This window comes from Opisthocomus hoazin, chromosome 26 (assembly GCF_030867145.1).
Source record: "Opisthocomus hoazin isolate bOpiHoa1 chromosome 26, bOpiHoa1.hap1, whole genome shotgun sequence".
NCBI lineage: Eukaryota > Metazoa > Chordata > Aves > Opisthocomiformes > Opisthocomidae > Opisthocomus > Opisthocomus hoazin.
In genome coordinates, this window is record NC_134439.1 from 5700806 (window position 1) to 5713451 (window position 12646).

Consider the following 12646-nt stretch of genomic DNA (forward strand, 5'->3'; position numbering starts at 1 on the left):
CAGGCACGCCCACATCATAAGAACGGCCCATCTAGTCCAATAACCTGTGAACCAAAGGGCTAACATCAGATACTCCAAGGAAAGCCAACCCCCACTGTGGACCGTTAACACAAGACAAACCTAACTCAGAAGTTTCTTTCTAACCTCAGTCACCAACTCTGCTTCTGAGGCAAATGTCTATGGCTTATTCCTATTAACAGAATTGTTCATGTAATAAATATCATGTAAGGGCTTACACTTTTTGACAGCGTAACTATTAGTGAATCTTTCCAAATCCTGCTTGTCAGGCACCCGGCAGTAGAGTGTCGTACAGAACGGCGCAGAAGAGCTGTGTTGTGCTACCTAATAAACTTCACCTGATCCTAAAAACAACATGCTTACAAAGCATAAAACTAGCAAACGTAACAGCTGAAGTGACACAGGTTAGATTTGATGCTTCCAGTAAAGATTTACAATCTGGAATTTTCCAGTTCGGTGTGCATGAAACTAATGGATTCCAACACCTCCCAAAATCCAAGATCATCACCCAATAATTTTCATCACGATATTACAGTTTGGGGTTTTTCAAGGTCTTCTAAAAGACAGAAAATTCAGAATGAGAACAGCTTTTTATAAATGTCTAGTAAGGACCTTTATTGAATCTACAAATCCAAATCTCTCTGGATTAAGAATTCAAGATGCAAAAAGGGCTGTCCAAACTGCAGACAATACTGGGTTTAACAATAGGCTTGATCTTTAAAAACAACCTCTTCTGAGGACAGAAGAATTGTCAACGTAGCACTGTGCCTGCAAAATAAGAAAGTTTAAGTTTCAGCAAAGAGAACTTCAGAGGCTTCTTAGAAAGGCAATTACCTATTTTTAGATTTTTTTCTAACCTCCTACAAATATCAAACCAGTTTTACAACAAAATGCAACCTACTGGAAAACACTTAAAGGGATTGAGTGAACTAGTAGCTTAAAAAAACATTTACCCTCCAACTCCCAAAAAAATGAAGGGCAGAAGTCAGCGTGCAGGTATGAATACTGACAGTGTACAGCACACTTCTGAGGCTCTCATAGTTTAATTCAGGGAGGTGAAAAAAGTTTTCATGCTGGCACACAGCCTCTAGCATGAAAGCCTCCTCCCTCTGATCCACTAAAAATAACGAAGGACAGACACACCTGTAAGAACAAACCCAAACCAAAACTATAAACCACCCAGCATACTTAACTTACAACCACTTTATCTCACAAGCACCTACAGCCTAATGCTTACAGACACCACGTACAGCATGGAGATGAATGAAGGTGTTTTACTGTAAGTGACACCTTGAAACTGCTTTTACATTTCTGCCAACACTATGTTTTGGAAGACACATCTTCTGCTCATGCAGTGCTTCTCGTGAATGCAATCGTATTAAAAGGCAAAAAAAGCATCTCACTGCATCAGGTATAACCAATTACAAAGCTGTACATGTGCGAACTGTCACCCTGCTTCACCTTGCTCTACAGTATAATAAATTCACTCTTCAACAAGAGGAGGCTAATCAAGGCGAGAGCAAGCTACCAGTGCCCGCAATGAAAGTAGTTTTGCCGTAAGGCCAACACGCTTGAAAGCGGCAGATGAACCAAGACCAATATGTGGAACGAAGGAATGTTTCAAAACTTTAAACCTGTTGCTTTTGATGGCACTCTAGTAAGATTAATCACAAGTCAAACACCTCCTGAGATTAGCCAGACATACATACCACCAGCAGGTCTGCCTTGCAATAACACTGCAGACCTTTAAGACGTTTTAACTTCCCAGCCCCCCGCACATCCCCATTCGTGCTCGCACTTGTTTCTAGGAAGGAAAATCTCACCCTATAGGAGATAACAGCTTAAGTTCCCCCCAGGGTAACATCATTTGATGGAAGAAGAGCTAAAAAGGTTAATTATTTCATTTTGAAAATGAAGATATTTCCAAAACTCTGCCAAACAGGACTTGAAGACGCTGTAAAGCTTTTGCTTTTCACCAATTACCAGAGCAGGAAAGGACTTGATGGCAAAACCTTTTCAGGACATTAGAAACCAGAATTTGAATGGCTTCAGTGGAATGCCAGCCTACCCAAAATACAGGATGAGGTGCACCAAAAGACACCTTCTATAGTCAAAACTAATTCTCTAAAGCCATTCATAAGACAACTAAAATCTTGTCACTTGCTTCAGAGGCCTTTTCTAAATGCAGCATTATAACAAGCGTGTCTGTTTTTAGCATTTTACTCTTTAAAAATAAACAACTAAAATTACTTCTGTTCTGCTCTAGCATGTATATTTTTAAGAAATTCAAACTTCAATGAGAAAAGGAATAAAAAGTTTAATTCATCTTCATCTCAAGCAAATTATGGTAGCCAAGTAGCAAAATTACCAACACCACCACTAACTGGCCTACTGGAAAAATTCACTTCATTCCAAAGAGCACCTAAATTCAGCGTGACCTGGATAGGCTGGAAAGCTGGGCAGAGAGGAACCTGATGAGGTTCAACAAGGGCAAGTGCAGGGTCCTGCACCTGGGGAGGAACAACCTCATGCACCAGTACAGGCTTGGGGTGGACCTGCTGGAGAGCAGCTCTGCGGAGAGGGACCTGGGTGTCCTGGTGGACGACAGGTTAACCATGAGCCAGCAGTGTGCCCTGGCTGCCAAGAAAGCCAATGGGATCCTGGGGTGCATCAAGAAGAGTGTGGCCAGCAGGACGAGGGAGGTTCTCCTTCCCCTCTACACTGCCCTGGTGAGGCCCCATCTGGAGTACTGTGTCCAGTTCTGGGCTCCCCAGTTCAAGAAAGATGAAGAGCTACTGGAGAGAGTCCAGCGGAGGGCTACGAGGATGAGGAGGGGACTGGAGCATCTCCACTACGAGGAGAGGTTGAGGGAACTGGGCTTGTTCAGCCTGGAGAAGAGAAGGCTGCGAGGGGACCTTATAAATGCCTACAAATATCTGAAGGGTGGGTGTCAGGAGGATGGGGCCAAGCTCTTTTCAGTGGTGCCCAGTGACAGGACAAGGGGCAACGGGCACAAACTGAGGCACAGGAAGTTCCGTCTGAACATGAGGAAGAACTTCTTCCCTCTGAGGGTGACGGAGCCCTGGAACAGGCTGCCCAGGGAGGTTGTGGAGTCTCCTTCTCTGGAGATATTCAAGACCCGCCTGGACAAGATCCTGTGCAGCCTGCTGTAGGTGACCCTGCTTCGGCAGGGGGGTTGGACTAGATGACCCACAGAGGTCCCTTCCAACCCCTACTATTCTGTGATTCTGTGATTCTGTGATTAATTACATTCATCTCCAGCAGTCACACGCACTCCAGAAGTGTCAAATCCACACAGACAAGTAAATCCCTTCATAACTATGATCAATGCAATCATCTTAGCCTTCTGAATCACAGAACTGAAAGCGGCCTTTCTGGGGGGGACAAGAGCAAAGGCATTCCTATTTTTGAAGCTGATGGCATAAGGGTCCACAGAACCCCAAGGTCCCGACTTTGAAGCACCAGACTTGAACACTCAGCATGGTACCTTTAACACTCAAACTCAGATCTAATTTCATATGCCGGAAATGTAAATTACAATGCTGGATAACATGACCACAAATTTATACTAGACAACTTCCCCCCCTCCCCAGCAGATACTGAGCATAAATACTACACCCATTAAACTTAATTTTTCAAGGTTCACATACAAGAGTGTCACAATTAATCTTTAACTGGCATGCAGCAGGATCAGAAGACTACACATTCTTTAGTCTAGCAAATACTGCATAATTAACCTATAAAAAGCAACAGATACAGGTTAAACATTGCTAAATAGAACAGAGTATCCTTAAGACATGTTAAAGGGACTGGGAAAGACATTTAAAAGAGCCATCTACCTCAGGTTGTAAATTCTTTCAAGTAAAGACAGGTTGGTTTGCAACCAAGAAACACCTCACCGTAGTTTCCAGTTTAAGGCATGAATCACTGCACAACACCCTCCAAAGAAGGCAGTTTATGGCGAGGTGAACGCCAGCAAGTCAGGAGACAAGCACGCACCTTTCTGCAGCTCTGCCCCACTACACCCCGCGCCGGACAGGTGATCGCTTGGAGCCGGGACAGCGTTAAGGATTTCCATTTAGAAGCTTAGAACAACCATTGAACTTTGGAAGCCAGATGCTTGTTTCTGTGGCTGGTTACTCATGTTTGCCTGTTCAGCACGATGCTGAAGAACACAAGGGCAGCACATCCCCTCTTTGTTCCAGCCCTCGGTTACGCCTCCCAGGAGTCAAAAGCAGAACAGAAAAAAGTTGACCTAGCCACGGAGCAATACGAGTGCACTGCACTGATAACTAGACCCTGAGAATCAGGGATACAGTAATTAAATCTCGAGCTAACAGACGAATAAAATAGATGATGTATTTCCACAAAAAAAAAAAAAAAAAAATCTTAATTGTGCTCATGCAGAAACACCCCTACACACCCAACAAATCAACAGTTTAAAGTGCCAAAAGACGACATAATGACAGCGTGATCACAGGATTGCAAGCAGGCGACTATTTCAGCTCCAGATCTGCTATCCACATGCAGTCTCCAGTTCTCCCACAACCACGCTTTGTCCTAGCTGTGAGAAGGGTTCCTTGTAAAATAGTTCATTTAAGGATTTTTGGTTTATTAACTGTGATAATGGTAATTACATACTGTCCGTGTATATAATAGTTACACAATTCTACAGACTTCAAAAATATTCATATGACCACAAATTGCATTATGTAAAAATCTTGAGTAACCAGACAAAAGTTAATATACAGGTTACCAGATACTTAAGAAGCGCAGCTTCAAAAGGCTGCGAAATTAAACTCTCAAGAGACGGCTTTCAGTAATGTTTCTTTATCAAGACAAAGCACCAATTCCCTAACCTGAAAACTTGAAGTGCCACAACAAACTACAAACACGTACCATTTCTTTTTAAGGCTTTGAAATCAACCTGGTCCCTGCTGACACTGAAGCAACAGCCTTATCTTCTGAATCATAAAAGGCTTTATCCTCTGATGGTTATTTGAAGGAGCCATATAAGTGTAACATTTATTATTGTGGCATAAAGACAAAATGTGTTGTTAAGTTTTTTATATGTACAAAAGCCAACGTAAGAGTACTGCCCCAAAGCCAAGACTGGAAGGTTACTTAACACTTCTTTAGAGCTTGGTGCTCAAGTGGAAAGACTTACCAAAATTCTACACAGAGGGCTGCCAAATCCTACTGAATGGCCATGAGTGAGAAACACAAACTGACTGATACAGTGTCTACTTGTAACGTCCTGACTAAACAGCACAGCCTTCACTAATTCCAGTTTGCTATTAAAGATGCAAAACAACAAAGCAAACAAACACTTTTGATGTGCGTAACGAAAAGTTTTCCCAATTTTGTGATTAATCATGATTGATTCTGGTGTCACAGTTTCAGTACTCACCCCGCAGGTCAGAAACCATCACTGGTTTAAGTACTTGACGTGGATTACTGCTTATCCAGCCATTATCATACCAGAATGGAGCAGAGGGACTAAGAATTATTCTTCATTGGTTATAAAAAATGATACCTGGATCTTCAAGAGGAGGCAGTGTATGTATTTCCCTACCCAAAATCTGAAAAAATCAAAATTTGTGTCTTAACATAAAATGACTTTCACCTTGACGACCATACAATATATGCCAAAGCTCTCCAGTATGCTGAAAACAGAACACCTCCGCTGAGCTCCACTCCACCTTAGTACGAGGTGCTAGCAGAAACGGCCAACAGGTCCTTCACTGAACCAGGTAGATCCAAAAGCACACAAAGGATTTTTCATTTTCTAGATTGAACCCCAGCTCAATAACAAACAACTAGTAAATGTTAGCATATTCTTAAGTAAGCCATTCCCTTGTACAAAAGGTATCCTGTCCACCCAGTACTGCAGGTGAGCTGGTTGCTCTTCCCTCCATCAAGGTGCAGAATTAGTTACCCTCTAATCTTCTGGAATGTGCCTTTACCGTGCTTTGGATGCTGGCAGCCACAGCAAACTTCTCCAGGTTTCTAACTCGAGACAAGCACGCGAGCACTCACCCTGTACTTACTTGCATACAGCTGGGATGTGGCCTCATGATTCTTCGGTCTATGGTTGTTAAAAGTTATTTAAAAATAAAATACTTGCAATATGTTTTAAAAACCTCAACCTATATTTCTTAAACTCTCTCTATGGTGGGAACATCAGATCGGCTCATCATGCTGCTGAACAAGAGTTTCTAACAACCTTGAACCTGCCAGATCAGTGTTCTTCCTTAACGCATGCCCTCAGCTGGCAGGAAAGTCCGGGATTTCGCACTGTCAGGTGGCATCCATTGCTCTAGGAACGCATTGAGCAATCCCCCGAATGGCAAAACAGTATTAAAAATATCTCAACGGGACTAAAATCTGCAAACCAATGACCATCTCCACAGAAAGCCTCCAAATCCTCCTTATTCCTGGATTTAAACTAAGTTTCCAAGGCTGCTGCTCAATACTACTCTCTTCTCAGTGGCAATGCTGGCTTAAAAAGCCACTACTCCCCTCCCCCCGAGTGTTATTTTTAACCTGGATGATTTCAGTGATCCCATTTACAGCACAGCCCCACAGCTGTAACAGGACTGAGCAGCAACTTGGGTGCAAAGACAGGAATAGGCGGCTAGGATTAAGACGGAAGAGATTGGGAATTTCTCAAGCTAGCATTTTCACCCAGGCTGATGCACCGTCAAACCGGGACCCCCAAAGACAGCAGCGGCCCGAGGACTCGAGCTAGAACAAACTCGGCAAGGCGATTTACATTTTCAGTGTTTCTTCCACATGACACAAACTTACTCATCTCTGGTTGTGTTCCTCCAAGTCCCAAAAGTCACAAGATTCACTATCATCCACAGCTTTCTGCCCTCCCCAGCTTCCACAGACACCAGACACTTGCCCAGCGAGGCACTCGCTCTCTTCTGCACTCGTGCTTCAGATTCTGCAGCTTTGTTATCCCAACGCTACCTCATTCTAAAACAAGGTTTTAAACCACCTCTTTAGACCAAGATTTAAATCTGTACCCAACTCAGGATGTAAAGTCTCTCTCAAATATTTTTCAGCTCTCGATACAGTCATCTCATTTTAAGGAAAAGTCGGGTAAGCCCTTACAATTCTGTATCTACTTCAAACCATCGCACGAGGAAAGACATGAAAGCAAATCTAGGAAATCTTGGCACGGCAGCCTGAGAATGACTATGAGACTTCAGGGCTTTCATCACACATTCTGGCTTTGAAGCATGAACGCCGGGAAGGTTTTGCCTTTCAGAAGAGGCAGAAGACCCAGCTTTTTCACTTTGCACACCCCTTCCCACTCTTAACCGAGCCTCTCGCTTCACTGACTTCAAGCTTTTTCATGACGCTGAGGCCTACCAGCTCACTGCGCTCCACCGAGGGAGCTCTCATTTAATTGCACACGGGGCAGTTGGTCGTTCCAGCCAAACCCCGAGCCGCCTGGAGGGCTGGCCGCGGATAAAAGCAGCACGCTGGAGGCTGAAAACAGGAACAGGGTGCTCACCACGGGCTGGGGGGAAGCCGGGGACACCAGCCAGGCAGATCCCCGCGGCTTCAGCCGCTCCACGCCTAACCTAGAGACAGACCTCTGCTAGCGGGGCCGGGAGAGGAGCCGGGGCCGGGCCGGGCCCCCCCGGGGCAGCCCGAGCCGCAGCGGCGGGGCCCGCAGCGGCGGGGCGAGGTCCCCCGGCCCTTCCCAGGCCGCTCCCGCCGCTCTCGGGGGACGGAGCGCGGCAGGGCGGGGCCGGCGGGCTGCCCGCTCCCCTTCCCCGCCGCCTGGCCCCGGGCCGGGGGGGGCCATGTACGTATGGATCCATAGGCTGAATGGAAAGGGAGGGCGGAGACGGCGGGGGGGAGCGCGGAGCGGCCTCCCTGCACCTGCCTGGCCCGGCTCCACCGCGCCGAGGGCCGGGCCCCGGCCGGCTGACGGGGCGGGGGGAGGCCCTCAGGGCCCGCCGGCGGGGAGGGCAGCGGGAAAGGGGGGGGGGGGGGGGGCCGGGCCCGGTGGGCTGACGGGGCTCCCTCAGGGCCCGGCGGCGGGAGGGAAGGGGGGGGGGGGGCCGGGCCCGGCGGGCGGACGGGGCTCCCTCAGGGCCCGGCGGCGGGAGGAGCGGGCTGAGGGAAGGGTCCCCTCAGGGCCCGGCGGCGGGAGGAGCGGCCGCGCCGGGGCCCTACCTGCACGGCGGCCTCCAGCTTGCCCTCGAAGGTGAAGTCGATGAGGTCGGGCTTGAGGCAGAGTCCGTAGTTGAGGGGGCACACGTCGGCGGGCAGCCGCTCGAAGGGCCGCTTCTCCGGCATGGCGGGGCGGCGGCGGGGGGGAGCGGGGGGGGTGCGGGGCTGCGCCCCCCCGCGGCGGGGCGGCGGAGGAGGGAGCGGCGGGGGGCGGGAGCGGGGAGGCTTCCTGCCGGCGGCCCCGCACCGACCGACCGACCGACACACCAGGCGGGCGAGCGGCGGCGGCGGAGGAGGAGGAGGAGGAGGGAGGGGCGGGGGCGCGCGCGCGCTCCCGGCACGAGGAGGCCGTGGGGCGGGGGGCGGGGGGAAACGAGGAGGAGGAGGAGGAACAGCGCGTGCGCGCGGCGGCGGCGCCACGCGGCCGCGCACGTAGAGCGGCGGGAGCGCGTTGCGTAAGCGCCGGGGGCGAAGGCGCGTGCGTGCCGCCGGGGGGGCCCCGCCCCGCCCCGCCCCGCCCCGCCCCGCCCCGCGCGGGGAGGCTCCGCCCCGCCCCGCCGTGTGCGCGCGCGGCGGGGCTCGCGCTGCGCCGGTCGCGTGCAGGGGGGGGTGGCGCGGTGCGCCCGGTTAACGGGGGTTCCCGGTGCACCCGGTATGGAGGGGCTGGCACGGTGCAGCCTGTTAATGGGGGTTCCCCGTTGCAGAGGGGGGGGGCTGACACTGTGCCTCCCGTTAACGGGGGTTCCCCGGGCACCCGGTGCAGGGGGGGGGCTAGCACGGTGCCCCCCATTAACGGGGGTTCCCGGGGCACCCCGGTACGGTGGGGGCCTGGCATGGTGCCCCCCAGTAACGGGGGCTCCCACGGCACCCGGTGCAGGGGGGGGCTGGCACGGTACACCCAGTTAATGGGGGTTCCCGGTGCACCCGGTGCAGAGGGGGGCTGGCATGGTGTGCCCCGTTACCGGGGGTTCCCAGTGCGGAGGGGCCTGGCACGGTGCCCCCCGTTAACGGGGGTTCCCACGGCACCTGGTATGGAGGGACCTGGCATGGTGTGCCCCGTTAAGGTGCGTGGAGGGGGCCGAGAGGCTGCGTGGGGGCTCCCCACACGCCTGGTCTGGCAGCCCCGGGGGGCTCAGGGGTCCCGGGGTGGGGGGGGGCTGGGAGAGGCACCCCACGGCTGGCAGCACCCGGTCTGCCGGTGGCACCCCCGGGTGCCGGCAGGGCTCGGTGTCGGCCCAGTCCTGCCCAGCCATCTCCGCTGCTCCAGGGCACGGCGCTGGCGGCAGGGCCCGGCCGCCATGGCAGCCCGCGGCAGCGTGGTGAGCGCCGGCATCGCCCTGCTTTTCCTCCTGGTCCTGCTCCCCGGAGGATTTACCGATCACCGGCAGCCGGCGCGTCCCGCTCCACCGGCACCCTCCGCACACCGAGCGGGACGGGGCTCTTCCCGGGCCGCTCGCCACCTCATCCCGCGCTCCGAGCACCCCGCGCCGCGCCCGGCCCTCGTATCTGGAGGGGACAGGTCCCTTCCTCCCCGCGTCCGGTTGCCTCCAGATAAGACCGTGCTGCTGACGGAACTTGGGGTCTAACTATCGCTGAGAAATGATGAGAATTATGAAAAATTAAATGAGATTAGCTTAAAACCCCTTGGTCTTCGCAGCAAAAATACGGCACTGTGCACGTGTGGGGCAGAGAGAAGGTGTCCGTCCTCCGGGCTTGCTCTGCGTGTCCGGACAGCTGCGTGGGGTTGCCTTTCTCCCCACCCTGAGCTAACAGCCACCCTCTTCCTCCTCCTCTTCTTCCTCCCGCTCCTCCCTGTGCTTGAACCGCAGCACCGAGGTGAAACCCGGGTGTTGCAAGGCTCCCAGTCAAACCCCAGGGCTGCCGACGCGCGTCCAACCCTTTGTGGCCAGGCTCACGTCCTGGAAAATATAAAAAATCCTCTTCAGCTTTGGGGGAGAAAGGGGTTTCTCTGCCGTTTCCCGTGGCCGAGCGGCCGCTGTGCCCACCCCGGGGTTCCGCGGCCCTGCGGGGCTCTGCCTGCTCGCCCGGGGTCGGCGGCGCTGCGCAGTGACGCTGCGGCTTTGCGAGGAATCCGTCTCAAAAAGCTGTGCACGCGCTGCGGCGAGCGGTATTTACAGGGTAAAAAAATGTCGCAAGCGGGTGACGCCGGACGGCTGTTTGGGTTTCTGACAAACACCAGCAGGAAGTTCAAAAAGTCTTAATAAAGACTTTATATGGGAAAAAGAAGGGTTGAAAAATGGAATTTTTCTGGAAGAGCAGAGCCGGCGGCCGTGGGGGCTTTCCCCACACCCAGCTTGCGGGGTGATAAATATCTTCACAAATATCTGCAGGGTGGGGGGCAGGAGGACGGGGCCCAGACTCTTTCCAGTGGTGCCCAGCGACAGGACAAGGGGCAACGGGCACAAACTGAAGCAGAGGAAGCTCCAGCTGAACCCGAGGAAGAACTTCTTCCCTCTGAGGGTGACGGAGCCCCGGCCCAGGCTGCCCAGGGAGGCTGTGGAGTCTCCTTCTCTGGAGATATTCCAGCCCCGCCTGGCCGCGGTGCTGTGCAGCCTGCTCTGGGTGACCCTGCTTGGGCAGGGGGTTGGGCTGGGGGACCCCCAGAGGGCCCTGCCAACCCCTGCCATGCTGCGATTCTGTGATTCTGTGAGAGCCGCGGCCCAGCGCTGCTCCCGACCCCGGGAGCTGCCACGGCAGCGTTGGAGCCGGCGGCTGAGCCGCTGCCTCCGCACGGCGCTGAGCGCGGGCCTGGCCGAGAGGAAGCGTGCCGTGCCTCTGCGGGTGCCGCAGCCTCGCTCGCGAGAAGGAACCGCAGCTCGCAGGGGCAGGAAATCATTCATTCCACCACTAGAAACTAAAATTGCTCCTTTTTTTCTGGCCACCCCCCCCTAAAGATTTATTTTTGCTGAAAGTGGTACCTCGCTGTTGAAAATCTCAACGAGAGGGAGCGGGGATTCGCCGAGACCTGGAGGAGCCGGCGGCACAAACCGGGGCGCAGAGAAAGTACAGACAGCTCCTGGCACCTCGTTATGAAAACCAAACGGGTGACGAGCCTGGGTTCAGCTGCTGCGGGGCCGCGCGGTGCGGCAGAGCCCCGAGGAGAGGAGGGGAGCAAGGCAGCAGCTGGAGCCACGCGGGGGGTCCGGGCGGCTGCCACCCTCCCCTCCCAACGCCTTGGTGGGCTGCGAAGCCCCCCGGGACGCACAGACGGTGTCGGGACGCGGGACTGGGGAAATTGTCCTCGTTCTTGCAAGCGAGCTGACGGCGGCGGTGCCGGTGGGGTGCTGGGGGGGAGGTCCTGGGTGCCCCGCAATGAGGGGGGGGCTGCAGCTGTGGCCCCGGGGTTCGGCGTGGGTTGGGTGGGGAGTCCCCCTGCGCGATCTGCAGCCAGGCTGGACGCGAGGAAGACTCAGCCTGGCTGTGCAGAGACCTCACCGGAGCAAAAACCCCTTCTCCTCCTGCCTCGCTGCTGCTCTTCATGCCCCGGCGCAGCTCGTGGCCACGGGTGCAGAGCCGTGGCCGGGCGGGCAGCGAGGTCAGGGGCAGGATAAACCTATTCCTGGCGCGGAGCTGGCTGCTGCGGGAGGCAGGCGGAGGGGATTGTCTCCTCTGAGCTTTAATTCCTGGCCCCGATGGTTTCACCGGTCGCTGGGTGCCCTCCCGGCGCGTGCCCGGTGTTGGGGGCAGCGAGGGGGCTCGGCGGCCGCAGCGGCCACGGCGAAGGGGTCCGGGTGCCTTCTGCGGCTGCTGGTCCGCCCGGGAGATATTGTTGGGTGACAGATGCTGCTGTCAGCAAGAACCCAGAAAGAAAGAAAGGAAGAAAGGAAGAGCCTCTGCCGAGAAAGCCGGGGGGAAGCCGCCTCCTCTGCCGTGTCCTGACCAAACCCGGTTATCCCGCAGCTCCAGAGCGGGGAGGGCCCGGGGACAAATGGACGGGGTGGGAGCCAGGAGCTGTAATTAGCCCAGAGTCTCTGAAGCCACCAACCGCTGTCAATACACCATTTTAATTAGGAAAAGAATGGAAAAAAGGGGAAAAAAAGAAAAAGAAAGATCCCAAGAGAGGTTTTTCTTTCCTTCTCTCTTTCGCCAGAGTTTTTGCTGTTCCTCCCAAGAGTGGGAGCAGCCGGAGGGCACCGGCTAATCCTGCCTCGCAGGTCTGGGCCGGCGGCTTAGGGCAGGAATCTCTGGTATTCGGGAGCATGGGGACAACGCTGCAAAGTGGCTTCTGGGGCCTCTTGCTCCGCAGGCTGCTCCCGGGGGGGGGGTTGGGAGGCGTTTCGCATCGCTTCCCCCTCTCGCGATGCGTGCGTGCGGGTCTGCCCGTCGCCCTCCTGCCCCGACGCGTGCCTGGGACGAGCTGCACGAGGACGGAGGCAAACGTGGCCGAGCC

General features: G+C 54.1%; 1 protein-coding gene across 1 annotated transcript in view; it reads right to left on the reverse strand.

Annotated features, from left to right (window-relative positions):
* Positions 1-8547, reverse strand: part of NPEPPS (aminopeptidase puromycin sensitive) — a 40253-nt gene extending 31706 nt beyond the window's left edge. Inside the window, exon 1 of the mRNA XM_075443392.1 lies at positions 8239-8547. Coding sequence (XP_075299507.1) covers positions 8239-8361 — 123 coding nt within the window. The 5' untranslated portion in view covers positions 8362-8547. The remainder of the gene's footprint in view (positions 1-8238) is intronic.
* Positions 8548-12646: the final 4099 nt, after the last annotated feature.